This window comes from Leguminivora glycinivorella, chromosome Z (genome assembly GCF_023078275.1).
Source record: "Leguminivora glycinivorella isolate SPB_JAAS2020 chromosome Z, LegGlyc_1.1, whole genome shotgun sequence".
In the NCBI taxonomy this organism is placed as follows: Eukaryota; Metazoa; Arthropoda; class Insecta; order Lepidoptera; family Tortricidae; genus Leguminivora; species Leguminivora glycinivorella.
This window is the reverse complement of record NC_062998.1, coordinates 10293263-10312455: the sequence shown is the minus strand read 5'-3', so window position 1 is coordinate 10312455 and position 19193 is coordinate 10293263. Positions and strand designations below refer to the sequence as shown.

The 19193-nt window shown below is 38.7% G+C and overlaps 1 protein-coding gene across 1 annotated transcript in view; it reads left to right on the top strand.

Moving 5' to 3' along the window:
* The window catches only part of LOC125240608 (ATP-dependent helicase brm), a 78090-nt gene extending 60162 nt beyond the window's left edge, over window positions 1-17928 (top strand). The window contains exons 25-28 of the mRNA XM_048148568.1: window positions 2656-2781; window positions 15912-16038; window positions 16867-17044; window positions 17387-17928. Of these exons, the coding sequence (XP_048004525.1) occupies window positions 2656-2781; window positions 15912-16038; window positions 16867-17044; window positions 17387-17550 (595 nt within the window). The 3' untranslated portion in view covers window positions 17551-17928. The remainder of the gene's footprint in view (window positions 1-2655; window positions 2782-15911; window positions 16039-16866; window positions 17045-17386) is intronic.
* Window positions 17929-19193: the final 1265 nt, after the last annotated feature.

Here is a 19193-nt window from a genome sequence, read left to right as displayed (position 1 = left end):
TGGGAGGGGTAATCTCAAAGCAGTGTCAGGTAACTTATTATAAAAATGAATGCATTGCCCAACAAATGACTTCTGTACTTTACGGACACGAAACTTCTTTATGGCAAGCTTATTTTTGTTTCTAGTGTTATAATTATGGATATCAGAATTCTTAGTGAAACAGTCTAAATTCTTAACAACATAAATTATACTATCATAAATGTATTGGGAAGCTACAGTTAAGATATTAATTTCTTTGAAGAGTTCTCTTACTGATTCACGTGTTCCTAAGTTGTAAATAGAACGAATGGCTCTCTTTTGTAATACAAAGATAGTCTGTATGTCAGCTGCTTTGCCCCAAACCAGAATACCGTATGACATTACACTGTGAAAATAACTATGATACACTAGGCGAGCTGTCTCAACATTAGTCAGTTGCCTGATTCTCCTAACGGCGTATGCGGCTGAACTTAATTTGCTTGCTAGTTTCCTTATATGAGGACTCCATTGTAGATTTTTGTCCAATGTTAAGCCAAGGAACAGTGTTGTATCTACCATCTCTAAGCATTCATCATTCAAAAGTATTTTTGTATCGATTGGTTTAACATTCGGCAGAGAGAATCGAATACATTTGGTTTTCTTAGAATTAAGAAGTAAATTGTTGACAGTAAACCACTGCAGTACATCAGCTAACGTGCTATTAATTACATTGTAATCCGTAGATTTTCGGTCAACATTAAAAAGCAGTGATGTATCATCAGCAAAAAGTACTATTTCACAAAAGTTTTTTACTATACATGGCAAATCATTTATATAAACCAAAAACAGGAATGGACCTAAAATTGAGCCTTGTGGCACTCCTAATTGGACAACAGTCCCGCTAGAGCGAGTTTTGTTAACAACTACTGTTTGTGTTCTATTGCTAAGGTAAGAAGACATAAAGTTTAGGGCATTTATAGACAAACCATAATGTTCTAATTTCAAAATGAGCGTTCCATGATTCACACAATCAAAGGCTTTTGAAAGATCACAAAATATGCCAATTGCATCACAAGAATTTTCCCAAATATTATATATATGTTTAATGAGTACCGAAGCAGCATCGGTCGTGGAACGGCCCCTTGTGAAACCGAACTGTTTGCTTGTAAGTAATCTATGTCTGTTGAAGTGTCCCAGTAGATCATTTAACATTAGCTTCTCAAAGACTTTACTTAGAACAGGAAGTATTGATATGGGACGGAAATTGGTTATATCACTCGAATCACCCGATTTAAAAAGCGGTATGACTTTGCTACATTTCATAAGATCTGGAAAGGTACCTTGTGAAATTGAAATATTATATATTACGGCCAAGTAAGGTGCTATTATATCTATGACATGACTAATTACTTTAACTGATGTTCCCCATAAGTCTTCCGTTTTCTTTAAATTGAGTGACTTGAGTGTTTTAACAATATTTACAGAGTCTACTTGATTAAATTCAAATGAATTATTACATTTCTTAACATTAGCACAAAGTAATGAATGGGCTTGAGCCGCAGAAGAATGTAAACATTTTGTGGTGTTAACGGCTATGTTTGAGAAATAATCTTCGAATGCCGAGGCAACATCGCTGTTCGACATTATTTGTTGATTATCTGATACAATGTTGACTTGACAATCGCGTGATTTACATTTACCAGCTTCTTTATTTATAATACTCCAAGTTGTTTTCACTTTGTTGTCCGACACTTTCAATTTAGAACTAATAAAGTTTTTCTTGGCAGTTAAACACACTTTCTTGAAGATTCTTGAGTAGTTTCTTACATAGTCCAGGAATTCTGAATTCTTGTTCAGCTCTCTCTCACCATAAAGTTCATAAAGTCTTTTTCTACTTTTGTGAATACCTACAGTAGCCCATTCACTAAACTTTGTTTTAACTTTTGACCCACTAATAGATTTCACTTTGAAATTGTTATTAAATTGATTAAGAATTACATTGAAAACTTCTTGATACAAATGATTACAGTCATAATGCGAAAATGGTATTATAGACAAACTATGTTGAATTTCATTTTTGAATGATTCCAAGCGAGATCCAGTAATGGGTCTATATGTTATTGTTTGTGGAGTATCATGAATAACGTTTAAGAAAGCTGCCCTTTGGCCGCTGTGATCGGAATGAAAACAGTTAAATAATTTCTTATCTATACATTCACAGTTACAAAAAATATTATCTAGGCATGTTGCACTAGTCACACCTACCCGGGTAGGTTCAAGAAATAAATTAAATAAATTAAATGATTTAAACAAACAGAGCATTTTAACAGTATTACTAGATGACTCGAGCAAGTTAACATTAAAATCTCCACATACAATAACATGTTTTTGGCCCTTGCACACTAACTTCAGAACATTTTCCATTGTAGATTCAAATATGCTGAAGTCAGCTGATGGTGGTCTATAAACACATACAATAATATATCTGTCTAATTAAAATTGTTGCCAAAGCCGGTCGGTTATTTTATTACTACAGTGCGCGGAAAACTTTTAGACTATTACACGCGGTGGTAGGGTCAAGTTCGCGCATCGTACAATTATTGCTTCTAGGTAAAGCTACATACATGGTCTAAAAGTTTGCCGCGCACTATATATTCAATTCATGGACAAATTAAAGACGTAACGTTATTTTGCCAGTCGCCAAGAGGACTCTGACGAGGAGGACACACCGAGCTCGTCCAAGAAGAAGAACAAGACCGAGACCAACCAGCTCAAGAGGACGCTCAAGAACGTCATGAAGAAAGTCATCGACTTTACCGACGAGTGAGTACTTACTACAGTTTAACCCCCTTATTCATAAACGCACTCTAAAGTTAACAAGCCGATTTTTCTATCACACCAATACGTCGGAAAGGGACAAACGAACTTTATGGGCTTGATAAATTTAGAGTACGTTTATGAATAAGGGCCTAAGGGTTTAGACGATACACGAAATCGCATGCGATTTTAGCTACATTGTGGATTGTTGAAGTAACTTCAGCACATCATCATCATCATCATCATCCTCCTTGCGTTATCCCGGCATTTGCCACGGCTCATGGGAGCCTGGGGTCCGCTTTGACAACTAATCCCAAGATTTGGCGTAGGCACTAGTTTTTACGAAAGCGACTGCCATCTGACCTTCCAACCCGACGGGTAACTAGGCCTTATTAGAATTAGTCCGGTTTCCTCACGATGTTTTCCTTCACCGAAAAGCGACTGGCAAATATCAAATGACATTTCGCACATAAGCTTCGAAAAACTCATAGGTACGAGCCGGGGTTCGAACCCGCGACCTCCGGATCGTAAGTCGCACGCTCTTACCGCTAGGCCACCAGCGCTTTTTAAGTAACTTCAGCACATCAATTAAAAACTTTTTAACAAAAAATAAAACCGCCTTCAAAAAAAAACGCGTTACAAAACACGTAGAAACTAAAAAGCAAAAAATAATAAACCTTTGAATTCAGATTTCTTTTCGTATTGCAATAATCTAAACATGCAAATTATAAACAAATCAATTATTTTTGTAGTCGGTGCCAGACCTGTTCGTCGCCTTGCTATATTGCCTGTTTGGCCCCACCCAACCATACTCAGGCTGGCCCCGACTCCAAAAATAATTGATTTGTTTATAATTTGGATGTTTAGATTATTGCAATACGAAAAGAAATCTGAATTCAAAGGTTTATTATTTTTTGCTTTTTAGTTTCTACGTGTTTTGTAACGCGCTTTTTTTTGAAGGCGGTTTTATTTTTTGTTAAAAAGTTTATTTATTTGTTGATTTTTAGTGGTTCCTATTGATATTATATGTATCAATCCGAATATATGTACAGTAGTGAAAGAATTATCCTTTAACTCCTAACCATTGAGGAGTTGACCTTCCATCATCAGCTCAGCCACATAAAATTATTACCATCAGGCGTAAATACTGGTGTACCTTTGAAAAATACGTTCAAAACATTACATGTGCCTATAACATCTGTAGAGTTCCCTCGATTTCTCCAAGATCCCATCATCAGACCCCGACTTGGTGCCAATGGGACCATCTCGGGGTTATACCCGTTCGATCAAAAAAAAAATTTGAAAATCGGTCCACAATTCTCGGAGATATTGAGTAACATACATACAAAAAAAAAATAAAAAAAACCGGCCAAGTGCGAGTCGGGCTCGCGCACAAAGGGTTCCGTAGCAGCAAATATAATAAACCAATAACTTAACCAAAATTACAGTTAAATCAACCTATCTCAAAAACTATAAGAGATACTTTGATCAAACCAAAAATCGTTGAAAGAGTTAATTAGCATGCATCACCTCTATTTTTTTTAGAATTTTATACCCCGTAGTTATAAAAATAGAGGGGGGGGACATACTTTTTACGACTTTGAGAGCTGATATCTCAAAAACCGTTCACTTTAAGAAAAATGTTTTTTAGAAAACTTTATATCATTTTAAAAGACCTTTCCATTGATACCCCACACGGGTATGTACATCGAAAAAAAAATTTTCATCCCTCAGTTACATGTATGGGGGCCCCACCCCAATTCTTTTTTTTACTATTTAGTGTCATAATTTTGTAGCGGTTCATACAACACATATTCCCATCAAATTTCATCACTGTAGTACTTATAGTTTCCGAGTAAATCGGCTGTGACAGACGGACAGACGGACAGACGGACAGACGGACAGACGGACATGACGAAACTATAAGGGTTCCGTTTTTGCCATTTTGGCTACGGAACCCTAAAAATAAAAAACATTCAGTCGAATTGAGAACCTCCTCCTTTTTTGAAGTCGGTTAAAAATACCGCAACGCGATGTAATCAAACTAGCAAGCGATTTCTTACACTGTGTGCATGACCCCTAAGAGTAGAACAATTAGGCGTTGAGAACAAAAACACTGATACATCCAAAATTTAACTACAGTCGAAGAGGATCGAGTAGGTATATCTAAAGAATTACTGTCGAATTAAAATGTCTAGTCACAGTATACCTATGGACTGCCATCTGTCGACACAGGCTTTAAAACTTTTAAACCTCAGTTTTGACAATTTGGCCCATATTCTATCATCATATATAAGAATGTCCTATAATATTTATCTATCTATACAACGTGTTTCCGGTATCACTCAAAACCTTAGACACCCCAACTGATTTTTATTTTTTTAAACTCATCTAGAGTCATCATCATCCTCCTTGCATTATCCCGGCATTTTGCCACGGCTCATGGGAGCCTGGGGTCCGCTTTGACAACTAATCCCAAGATTTGGCGTAGGCACTAGTTTATTTACAAACTCATCTAGAGTATTCATCTTTTAATCTGATGGTTACTTTTTTTTTAATTGAATTTTTAATTTTATGTACAGCTCTACTACTGGGGACGCTATTGCTATGTCTTGTATGGGAACCCTGCATTTTATGATTAAGCACTGAGACTTGGCACAATTGTTCATTGGGTGGCCCTGAGTAGATAAAGATCGGGAGGCATCGAGAGCCCCCCTTAATTTAGGAGGGAGGAGGGGGGGGGAAGGCTGGCGCCTCCGCGCTTCCTTTGAAACCATATTTTTCTAAAACTATACAAAATAGGGCATGCGATATATCATTTTCGGATAAATGAAGGACGAGGAATTCATTTTTGGAACAAAACCTGTGTACATGCTTGGACCAAAAGTATGGACCATAACCTTCCCATAGATATAATATACCTAGACTTTGAACGCGCATTTGATAAGGTTCCTCATAAGAGACTACTTTTGAAGCTGGAACATTTTGGAATCCGTGGGAAGCTGCTAAATTGGATAGAAGGATACCTCGCAGACAGGACCTTCAGTGTGCGAGTCGGTGACTGCTTTTCTCAACCACTTGGCGTGCTAAGTGGAGTACCACAGGGATGTGTCCTATCTCCGACTCTGTTTGGACTTTTTGTGACTGACTTAATAGCACTTATAGAGTCGGAGTCATGCTTCTTTGCAGACGACGGAAAGTTCTTCGCTAATCCTCATGTTTCTTCTGGTCAACTGCAGGCCGACTTGGATAGGTTAACGACGTGGACTTCGCAGTGGATATTGAAATTGAACGTTAATAAGTGTGCCGTTCTGCACCTTGGTAAAAGAAACCCTATGGTCCAATACATGATAGGAAGCTCCCCAATTGCTGCAGTGACATCTCAAAAGGATCTTGGCGTGACAGTTACCAACGACTTAAAATGGGGTGAGCACATAAACAATATAGTAAAAAAGGCAAACTCGTTCCTGTATGTTATAAAAAGGTCCTTTCAATGCATATCTGTGGAAGTTTTTAGGAAAATATACAAAACATATGTACGACCCTTGCTTGAGTATGCATTCCAAGTTTGGAATCCATACTTTGTCAAAGACATTGACCTTTTAGAGAGTGTGCAGCGAAGAGCCACCAAGATGCCTTTCCAGCTGAGACGCCTACCTTACGAGCAAAGGCTAAGTATACTGAAGCTGCCCACGCTTAAGGACAGGAGAGCGAGAGGAGACCTTATCGAATGTTTCAAGATTTTTACCCACTGTTACAACCTCCCCGACATTCACAAAGTAGTCGCTATGAGAAGTACCAGCCGCGAGACCCGAGGTCACAGCCTAAAACTGATTCGCACTCCTACTACTACTAAAGCTGCATATCATTCCCTATCCAATCGTGTTGTAGCGGCTTGGAACAGTTTACCGGATAGTGTTGTTACTGCTCCCTCAGTGAATGTGTTTAAAAACAGACTAGACAAGTGGCTTTTAAATAATAAGATAGTGACATGACTTTGCTAACTATAAATCATGAGACACTGTGTGACATAGGCTCATCAGCTGAATAGCTGCTCGCCTATAATTGAATAATAATAATAATTATTATTCACCAGCAACTTGCTCTTCAATACGGCCTTGTGGACCGCGAAGTACCGTACTACAAGTACTTACCTGCGCCAGTTCTCGAAAATGGTCGTGCCACGCTCTATTGGGATCGATCTATTATCACTGACAGGACTATTGTAGCCAATAAGCCTGACATTGTGATAATAGATCGACTGCAACGCCGGGCAGTGCTCGTTGACATCACCATCCCCCATGATGAGAATCTCGTGAAAGCCGAGAAGGACAAGTCCAGTAAGTACCTAGACTTGGCTCACGAGATAACCGCCATGTGGGATGTTGAATCAACGATCATTGTTCCGATAGTCGTTTCAGCGAACGGTCTCATAGCGAAGAGTCTCGACCAACATCTTAAGAGACTCTCGCTAGGTGGCTGGATCAAGGGCCAGATGCAGAAGGCGGTGATCTTGGACACAGCGCGGATAGTTCGACGGTTCCTCTCTGCAGCCCTAACCACCGGCAGCTTGGGCCCTGCCCCGCTGCTGGCGGCACCCTAGGTTAGGTTTTTTATAATGTGTTTATATGTGTTTTATATTGTTTTGTAAGTGGTTTTGTATTTTACTTTTATACTCATATTATAAACAGCCTAGCCTAAGATTTGAAAGAAATAAAGAGAATAATAATAAATATGTATTTTAGAACAAAAATACAAAATAAAATGGAAAAAACTGAAAACGAGATTTTTTTTTATAAATATTATTGCACATTTTATGAAAACTGTAATGGTTTTTTCTAAATAAAAAATATTATTTAATAGCTACATTTATCTAGTTTTAGAAAATGTATAATTTGTTATAGAAATATATTATACGATGAGTGATAAAAAATAATTTACATCGCCCGATAGGGTGATTTGAATGCTCATTTCAATAAGTTTTGTCAATGATTTCAGGTATAATCACTATTTTTAACACACGAAAGCCGTAATCATTGTATTTTATGGCTATTTTAGTGATTAATGTACTTAAAATAAAAAAAATACAAAAAAAAAATGTGATAACTTTTTTATAACATTATCCTATTTTGTTCTTTCTATACAATATATATCTAAAAGCAATAAATATGAATGAAAAGCCACATTTGTGTAGTTTATAAAAATATATAGTTTGTTATATAAATATATTACGAAACGCGAGATAAAAAATAATGAAAGTGACGTGGCAGGGCGATCTTGATGTACGGTACGGGTCAGCTTGTATGATTCGATGAGGTGAGGTAAAGGTACTCAAAGCTCTCAAAGTGTACTTATTTAGAGTACTTCAAATTAAACAATATACTTCTATATAGTCTGAATTTAACTATTTATATTACATGAAATGATCGATTGATATGATAGGTCAGATATATACATCTGATCCTAATACATCTTGTGAAATAGTAGTTATCTATATGATTTGCATAATTTATGGATAATTCTTACTTGACATATTTATTATTCCAGATCTGCGTCCTGTACTTTTCAATTCAATTCAATTTAATTTCAAATATTTATTCAAGTAGGCTTAATTAAATAAGCACTTTTGACATGTCATACAAAATATTAACAATTACAGCTTAAGAATTACAGATAAGTATTACAATAATAATTATATTACAGTTATACGAAAATATATTAGTAAATAATACAATACAACAGTATAATATGGCAACTAAATATTATATAAACGGTATTAGCTAGTATTTAGAGTGCGCTCAGTCCCAGGCGGTTTTGGTTAACGAGTGCCGAAAATAGTTATTAACCAAAAAAGACCGCCAAATTAACAGCATTTCACCGACAAAAGCTGCCTTGCACCATTTTTGTAAGGGTTATAGGTATGTCAAGGTGTCCATTTATGGGGTCAACTAAACCCAATTCAAAATTTGCCATTATTTGCTACTTGTGGCTGGACGAAAGTCTGTAACAATTGGGATTTGGGAGCCTACTTGCCCGCAACGTTGCCTGTTGCTGCAGAAACATGCCTCGAAATTGTCGGATGCAGGTGTAATAAAAAACAGTGCCGCGTAAGGTGCAACCGTAAAAAAAGACTTTTTAAATTAAATGTTCGGAGCTGATGTGCTTAAGCAGTGGATGTTGTGATATATACATAATTAAATTCAGACTATTCATGTTGTTTTATTTGAATAACTCAAAATAGCTACACTTTTTGAGAGCCTTGAGTAGTTGAGTACTAGCCCCGATACTACACATGTTTTCGTCTAGTCAGACCATTTTCTGAGGTTCTCCTTTGTACAAAAGCAATGTCTTATTTCAAAAATCATTAATGTTTAATGCTAATACGAATCTAGTTTATTTTTTATGGCACTATTGCGCAATAACTAACTATCATTGATACTGAAAGGAAGAATATGACGATTTTTATTTTATCTTTTATGCATGGGTAAAACCGATTTAAGGGGGCCCAAAGGAAGTAACTAAATTCTGCTAGTAAACTAAAAAATCTTCAAGCCTATGCATGCAGAACTGCTTTAGGAGAGGAGAACGTGATTAAGACATTTTTTTTGCAATATAAGTCACATGCAATTTTATTTTACAATCAAAATAAACTATATTATAGGACTTTTACAATTTTCTGTACTGGGTCGTGATATACCTACATGTGTAAACGTTATTAGAATAAGTATATTTCTGTATTACTAGACGAACTCCACTGCATAGCGGGTAGTACCTTTACCTCACCTCATCGAATAATGCAAGCTGACCCGTACATTAAAATTTTCATTTTCATTATTTTTTATCTCGCGTTTCGTAATATATTTATATAACAAACTATTTTATACTTTTAAACGAGCAATTCTTGTATATTTATTTATTTATTTATTTATTTATATATATATTTATTTACACTGACGATCTCGGGAACCGCTCTAACGATTTCGCAGAAATTTGTTATGTGGGGGTTTTTGGGGGTGAAAAATCGGTCTAACTTATCCTTAGGTCCCGGAAAACGCAAATTTTCGAGTTTTCATGCGTTTTTCTTCGCGCGCCATCTCGTGTGCAGTAGTTGTACTGTTAAGACAGAATTCTTTTGGTCGATGTAAGTACTATTTATTGCAAACACTAGATGGCGACACAGGTCAAGGCTAAAACGAATAGAAAAATACACTATTTGAGTTTTTGTGGCGAAATGCGCGCCATCTCGTGTGGAGTAGTTGTGTTGTTAAGGCTGAGAATTCTTTCGCTCGATGTAGGTACTATTCATTTTTGAACTAGATGGCGACACATGTCAAGGATACGAAACAGAACCGAGCGAAGCTCGGTTGCCCAGATATTATATTTTTATAAACTGTATAAATGTGGCTTTTTATTGAAATTTATTGCTTTTAGATATAAATTGTGTAGAAAGAACAAAATAGGATAATGTTAAAAAAAATTATCACATTTTTAATATTTTTTAAAATTTTTGTATGTTTTTTTATTTTAAGTACATTAATCACTAAAATAGCCATTAACTACAATGATTACGGCTTTCGTGTGTTAAAAATAGTGATTATACCTGAAATCATTGACAAAACTTATTGAAATGAGCATTCAAATCACCCTATCGGGCGATGTAAATTATTTTTTATCACTCGTCCTATAATATATTTCTATAACAAATTATACATTTTCTAAAACTAGATAAATGTAGCTATTAAATAATATTTTTTATTTAGAAAAAACCATTACAGTTTTCATAAAATGTGCAATAATATGTATAAAAAAAAATCTCGTTTTCAGATTTTCCTATTTTATTTTGTATTTTTGTTCTAAAATACATATTTTTTGTTCCAAAAATGAATTCCTCGTCCTTCATTTATCCGAAAATGATATATCGCATGCCCTATTTTGTATAGTTTTAGAGAAATATGGTTTCAAAGGAAGCGCGGCGGCGCCAGCCTTCCCCCCCTCCTCCCTCCTAAATTAAGGGGGGCTCTCGATGCCTCCCGATCTTTATCTACTCAGGGCCACCCAAGGAACAACCTGTGCCAAGTCTCAGTGCTTAATCATAAAATGCAGGGTGTTGTGCAATACCGTCCCCAGTATACTTGACTTTTAGCTCAACACTCAATAAAATAATTGCTAACTACCATCATAAACCATTAAACTATTTATTTGTGTACGTTACTGCAACGACATAAGGTTTACCAATAGACAGCTAAGATGTCACTGTAAAACACTTTAAAGCTTTGTCACAGTAAACTTCAAATTGGACAGATAATCGCAGTAAGCAAATTTAAACGCAATATTCAAAATGACAAGGTTGTAATTTGGTACGAGTTCAATTTGTTATGACTTATGATAAACATTAAGATTAAACTGACAAACAACGTCAAACTCGTAGCGGAAAAAATAATCGTCCAAGTAACCAGCCAGTATTAATACCCCCAAATACTGAAAAAGGTAAACAACCTCTAGCAATGCGATATACACAATGTTGCATTACGAATACAATAGTATAGGCACATAAAAAATAACTATTAATACTAATTTAAACAAAAATATTACCCCCATCAAGATGTAGCTCAATCGATTCTACTCTCGATTCTGAACAAACGGTTTTCAGGTTTTTAGTGTTAAGTGAAACACGGTGTATAATATAAAGCTGCAACCCGACTGACATTTTTCCAAAAACAGCCAGAAGGAGGTTTCGCAGGCTTGGTGTGGTCGTATAGAGGTTGGTCCTGCGACCAGACCGTCAGGATAGATCAGACCGTCGGTCTACCGGTTCCGGGTAAAAAAATGTTGGACGGCCTAGCCAAACGGCGGTAGATAGCCGGGGGGTGCTCGACCAAATGTCATAGAGGACCCTAGGCAGTTTTTGACGCCGCCATTTTTTTTTCAAAATGGCCGACTTTTTTTTGACGATTTTTCAAGTTTGTCGTAGAGCGCTCAAATTTTGGTCGTAGGATCTCCAAGGGGCCTCGATTCGAATGAAATAAAAAAAAATTGAAAAATGCTACAAATGTGAGAAAACTGGCCACTTTTTTTTTGTATGGCAACTTTTAAACCGTAAGAGATAGCCGGGGTGTGCTCGACCAAATGTCATACAGGTCCTGGAGTAGAAAAAATTTGCATTAAAAAAAGTTCAATATGGCCGACTTTTTTTTTGAAAATTTTCAAAATGGTCCTAGCGCGCTGAGATTTGGCACACGGGTGGAAGGTCGCCCCAAGATTTGTATTCAAAAAGAAAATTTTGAAAAATTCAAAATGGCGGCCTTTGAGGGCCAATTGAAATTTGTATGGAGGTTTTTTTTTTTAATCCCCATAACTCCGTAACGGTACACAGAAGTGAAAAGTGCTCAAACAAATGTTATACAGTCATCTGAGGTCCATCGAATGGAATTAAAAAAAATCAAAATGGCCGACTTTTTTGTTTTGAAAAATTTCAAGATGGTCCGAGCGCGCTGAAATGTGGCACACGGGTGGATAGCCGCCCCAAGATTAGTATACAAAAAGAAAATTTTGAAAAATTCAAAATGGCGGCCTTTGAAGGCCAATTGAAATTTGTATGGAGGTTTTTTTTTAAATCACCATACCTCTGTAACGGTAGGGAAAAGGTTAAAAGTGCTTGAACTAATGTTGTACAGTTAACTGAGTTCCATCGAATGGCATTTACAAAATTTCAAAATGGCCGACATTGATTTTTTTTTTATCTTCGGTCCGAGCGCGTTCAAATTTGGCACGTGGTAAGAACGGGGGCCAAAAATAGAAATGAGAAAAAAAATTTTTTGGAAAAGTCAAAAACGGTGACGAGAGGGGACAAAGTCAAATTTCCCAACCAGCTTGAGGGAGCGTTCCATAGTCCGAAGGTCATTTCTCGAAGGTCGCGAGGCCGCAGGCCGAGCTGCGTACAGACAGTGCCCCAAGCAAAACAAATATAAGTAAAAGTGTCTAAAAAGCGACGTGGCGGGCCGGAGGCCCGACGCGGAGCTTCGAAACCCAGCGAAGGCCGAAGGCCGAGCTCCGCGTAGGGCCGAAGGCCCGGAGCGTCCCTGAGAGGCGCGCCAACATTCCTACAACCCCCACAGTAACTACGCGTAGGGCCGAAGGCCCGGAGCGCGTCTGAGAGGCTCCCAAGCACGCCAAGGCCGCAGGCCGAGCTGCGGGCAGAGAGTGCTCCCAAGCAAAACAATAATTAAAGTGTCTAAAAAGCGACGTGGCGGGCCGGAGGCCCGACGCGGAGCTTCGAAATCCAACGAAGGCCGAAGGCTGAGCTGCGGGCAGAGAGTGCTTCCAAGTACGCGAAGGCCGCAGGCCGAGCTGCGGGCAGAGAGTGCTCCCAAGCAGAAAAATAATAAAAGTGTCTAATAAGCGAAGCGGCGGGCCGGAGGCCCGACGCGGAGCTTCGAAACCCAGCGAAGGCCGAGCTCCGCGTAGAGCCGAAGGCCCGGAGCGTCCTTGACTGGCGCGCCGGCGCAGGCCGTAGGCCCGTCGTGAGCTTCTCAAGACACTTTTACTATTGGGTCGTGTTTAAGCTCCAACTTCCCTACAACCGCCACAGTAACTACGCGGAGGGCCGAAGGCCCGGAGCGTGTCTGAGAAGCTCCCAAGCACGCGAAGGCCGTAGGCCGAGCTGCAGGCAGAATGCTCCCAAGCACGCGAAGGCCGCAGTCCGAGCTGCGTACAGACTGTGCTCCCAAGCAGAACAATAATAAAAGTGTCTAATAAGCGAAGCGGCGGCCCGGAGGTCCGACGCGGAGCTTTGAAACCCAGCGAAGGCCGAAGGCCGAGCTCTGCGTAGGGCCGAAGGCCCGGAGCGTCTCTGATCGTCGCGCCGGCGGACCGGGAAGTTGGAGCTTAAACACGACCCAATAGTAAAAGTGGCTTAGATAAGCGAAACGACGGGCCGGAGGATAGTAAAAGTGTCTTGAGAAGCTCATCAAGACACTTTTACTATTGGGTCGTGTTTAAGCTCCAACTTCCCTACAACCCCCACAGTAGCTACGCGGAGGTCCGAAGGCCCGGAGCGTGTCTGAGAGGCTCCCAAGCACGCGAAGGCCGTAGGCCGAGCTGCGGGCAGAGAGTGCTCCCAAGCAGAAAAATAATTAAAGTGCCTAAAAAACGACGCGGCGGGCTGAAGACCCGACGCGGAGCTTCGAAACCCAGCGAAGGCCGAAGGCCGAGCTCCGCGTAGGGCCGAAGGCCCGGAGCGTCCCTGATCGGCGCGCCGGCGGACCGGGAAGTTATAGTAAAAGTGTCTTGAGAAGCTCACGACGGGCCTACGGCCTCCGGCCCGTCGTTTCGCTTCTCTAAGCCACTTTTACTATTGGGTCGTGTTTAAGCTCCAACTTCCCTACAACCCCCACAGTAACTACGCGTAGGGCCGAAGGCCCGAGCATGTCTGAGAGGCTCCCAAGCACGCCAAGGCCGCAGGCCGAGCTGCGGACAGACAGTACTCCCAGGCGAAACACTATTGTAAACAAAAAGTCTAAACTAAAACCTAAATGTCTTCTCTTACCACGGTAACCACTACTATATGAGGCGAATTACTCAGACCAAGGGTCATCACCCCAAACCGAATAAGACAAATCCCTCTTACCTAACCCTCGGGCCCCGCGCACCTTTAAAAAACTAGTTTATTTATTTATAACCAAAGGTGTTTATAACCATATAGGTGACCGTACATTTCTCTTTATGGTTCAGAGGTAGGTGGGTGAATCAACTTTTTCTTGCCTGTTATTGCCGTCGTTACGGTCCCCTGAGTCACGATGGTTTTATGAAAAGTTATGCTACTTAAACTATGCAACCATGCATTTTTCTGGTGTTAACAAGCCCTTTCCTTAATTTGCCACCTACAAACATGGACTACCTGCATGCTTGCATAATTTTGCACCCATGTTTTTGTCTTAGACTTTATTTTTGATTCTAGTTAAAATGTTAAAATTGTTATTTAGCGTTTGTATCTTTATTATCTGTGTATCTTTCAAATTTCTCAATATTCGACTCTCTTAGTTACGTACAATTTCGATCTAAGTACGGTGAGCCCCACCGCAATATACATTTGTGTCGCTTAACTTCAAACTCGGGTACATCCATTCTGCTATAAGGTTTTTCAGATTACATATATTTGTATTGTATAGGTACACAATCAACCTTAAGACGATACGGTAGGGGTCAATTCTCCATACAAACGCTCTCGACTATTTCCTCCCTGGTTTTTGAAGATAGAGCAATGATTTTTTCCCCTCACTATCTCGAAAACGCGTGTTTTGTCCCTTAATACCAGCGGGTAAAAACGCATTTTATCCACTAGTGGGTAAAGTAATTTGACCTTGAATAAAGTAAAATTAACTTCTTTAAAATTTCTAAAAGTAGGTGAATCTAGTAATAAAGATGATTTACCACCTGTGGAACTACTGGAAGCAGTGATAAACGCATTTTTTGTATTTTACTTCTCGTGTGTTAAAAAACTCGCAAGTTCAGGATTCTATTCTCGAACCACTCGCTTCGCTCGTGGTTCAACTATAGAATCCTTTCACTTGCTCGTTTTTCAATTCTACACTCGGCGTTAAAATACAACTTTGCCCCCTTGTGTAACAAATAACTATTTCAACACAGATTGTTATTATTTTGATCTGTGTCGGACCGTTTTGATTTTTTTGATATTCTGCTTTTTAAAGATTCTAGAGCCAATCAAAAATTTCCAAAAACGGACTTTTTCATTGTGGCGCAAAAAAAAGTGTGATCCTCAAGATTGGTAACAATTAACCAAAAAAGCGAAACGGTCTGACATAGATTATTTCATTGTTATTCAGATTCTCAAATTTCGTTCCGATTGATTAAGTTTTGCAGGAGGAAAGAGTCGAGAGCGGAACCTCGATTTAAAAAAAATTTTTGAAATATATTTTGACTGAGTTGTTCTTAATGGACAATTTTTTTCGATAAATCTAGTTAATAACACTTGTATATTTAACTAAAATTCCCAAGTTGAAAGGGGGGGGCTCCTTTCCATTTTAGCATTTTCGCTACCGTATCCTCTTAAAGCAGAATGGATTTACCCGAGTTTGAAGTTAAGCGACACATTTGTTTTAATTTCATTGTGATGTAAGGTCGGGCCGCGTGCTGTCGGAGCCGTTTATGAAGCTGCCGTCTCGGCGCGAGCTGCCCGACTACTACGATATCATCAAGAAGCCGCTCGACATCAAGAAGATCCTCAACAGGATCGAGGATGGAAAGGTAAGTGTGTCCTCTACTCTAGTTGCTCATAAATAACAATGTTTTCACTGTTTTTAACCCCCGACGCAAAAACGACGGGGTGTTATAACGTGTCTGTCTGTCTGTGGCATCGTAGCTCCCGAACGGATAACCCGATTTAGATTTAGCTTTTTTTTTGTCTGAAAGCTGAGTTAGTCGGGAGTGTTCTTAGCCATGTTTCATGAAAATCGGTCCACTATGTCGCGAACGGGGTTTTTTTCAAAATTTTAATTTTGTGGTTAGGTTATGTAATCTTTATTTAAAAAATGCACCCAATGCAATAAAGATCAAATTACTAATGGAAAGGACCTTATTGCACCTAAAGCATAATTTTATTATTAAATTTACAAATGTACGAACACCCTTTTACAGCTGAGTTGAATAATACTTGGCAACATTTGTATTTGTCATGCCAATGCAGTCTACCTTAGTACAGGTCAGGAGTTGACACAATTAAGTGAATGAAATTATCTGGGTGCATCACATTCATCACACGTGTCGCTAATACCATAAATGTTTCGTTCCTTCATAAAACTGTTAAAGGATTATGCCATGCACTATAGCAAATCAAGTTTGGAACATGTCGCGTAATAGCGAGAAAAATACTTTTTGCTATAACAATTTTCGTTGAATATTTACTATACAACACTTCATTTTACAAATATTTAATGAATTTTTATTATGTTTTACAATCTGACTATCGTTTTGTGAATTCATGTTATTTGGAGACATCTTTAATTGTTAAATACGATGTTATTTTCAAGGAGAAATAAATAAATCTATCTATCTATCACTCTAATCTGTCCACAGTACAACGAGCTAGCGGACCTGGAGCGCGACTTCTTCACGCTGTGCTCGAACGCGCAGGCGTACAACGACGACCTGTCGCTCATCTACGCGGACTCCGTGCGGCTGCGCACCGCCTTCATCGAGATCCGCCGCCGCTGCGACGCCGGACAGCTGTCCGAGGACTCGGAGGAAGAGAAAGGTCAGTGTATTTTATAGATATTGTCAATCAAGAGAGTACCATTGATGCTTTGTCTTTTTGAAAGCTTTTAGGTTAGTTCACCTCAGAATAACTCAAATTATCGGTTTAATATTCGGTTTGCATATTCTAAATAAACTGGATTTCTAATAGCTTTCCCTGGCCGCACTTCACTTCCTAACATTGCCAGTATTTTTAATTAACATCCATTGACAAGAAACAAGTCTCCTGACTCCTTGCTGTAAAACGTTGATGTTCTAACAAATTCGAATTGGAAGAGCTGATTTGATTAGTAGGGTATTTCTTAAAATGGCGACGATCCTGACGTTAATGTATGTTTAACAGCTCCATCAGCAGCAGCGGGAGAAGAGGAGGAGGAGTCAGACGAAGAATCGAGCCGCTCCGTCAAAATGAAGATCAAACTCAAGGGCAAGAGCAAGGGCACGCCCGGCCGCAAGCGCAAGCCTCGCAAGTACATCTCCGACGACGAAGACTTCGAGGTGGACTAGCGCGACTCGGCGGCCTCGGCAGACTCGTCCGACTCGTGACCTGCACGACAGCTCGACACATCCTGCGCGACGCCGCGAACACACCACTATCTCTAACAACTTTCATCTTATGCTGGAATACACCTCCCGAACGACGCCAAACAACAATTCACGGCTGTGGAATAGTATTCCATACGCGATTTATATTTCAAAGCCGCAAATTGTAGTTTGGCCCTGCATGAATTTTAGCTCACTTCTAGTGATTACTTACTAGAGTATTTAAAATGTATACCCACAGATGTCATATATACCATAGATCAAGCAAACGTATCTACTTAGCGTGTCAAATGAACTCAGTGAAATCCACTGAGTTGTCCGTCTTTACTCGCAGCTTGCAGCTTTCGGGCGTCAATTTTTGTAAGTTGAAGTCAACCAAAACATAAAAAATGCCTCGTTACGTGATATTCAATTGCAACAACACAAAAATTATGAACAATCAAGAGCCTGAGACATATTTAAAATTACAGGCAAGAATCAACTTCAGTACAAAATTTGACACGCTCGGCCCCTATACAAATATATGAATTTGTTTCTTCTATCTAAATTAAGTTCTGTGTGTATACCCATTTTACAAACAGACATTGTTATGAAATTATTCACTATATTAAATATTTAATGAATTTTTTTATTGGCAATTGACTGAACTGAATCATGTATGGTAAAAGTAACAAAATATGAAATACTATAAATAAGGACAAATCTCAGGAAATTTAAGCAAACTTAATAATTATTTAATGACTAAGTATAGCTGATTTAGATTTTCTAGCGGTTAATATGGTAAAAAAATCTTAATAATGATATTATAAAATGGAATTAAATATAGCACCATGCTTTCTTTATTGCGCTATGACATTTGCATGTTGACTATCTATCTTTTTAATTAAGAATATTTTCTTCATTAGGAGTTTAATAGTAGGGATTTTATTAAGGCAAGATTTAATGTAGTATGAACTTGACTAGTTATATGCGTGCTTTGGCATAAATAAATCAATTTCTGTCAATATTCGTTTTATTTTAAATCCTTGTAGATAAATTAACTGATAACAACTGTAGAAGAGACAATTACATTTGGGCTGGAGAAGGAGTAGGTATTTTAAAATTTTAACGCCTACTTTAATTTACTGTTCTTGATGGATTGCTGAAAATAGCAGAAACAAACTTGGGTGCCGATTTAAGACTGCTAGATTTCAAGTTTTTCTCTCAATATCTTAACACACATTCCCTACCAGACAAAAAATGACGCATTATGTCAGAAACCGGTCATTCGCTTGTGTGGCGAGAAAGCATCTGAGCAAAGTTCGAGTGAGTTCTTGGTGTCGAATATGTTAATAGCTCCTAGTCGTTCAAATACAACAATTTGAAGTGGAAATAAGCGGTCGTTTTCCAGATATTTTCATGTGACGAAATCGAGCACTCGGAAATAAAAGATAGAATCGGATGCTAAAGCACGAGTACCTGCGGCTGTAGATCGCTTTTTGTTTTCTTTATTAAAGTTGAACAGTTATTATTATCCATTACAATTTGTGTTTAACTCATCGTATCCTCAGGCATGGATCCGTGCGTAAAATTAGGTCATCTTGCATGCATTTTTTTCCGAAACGATT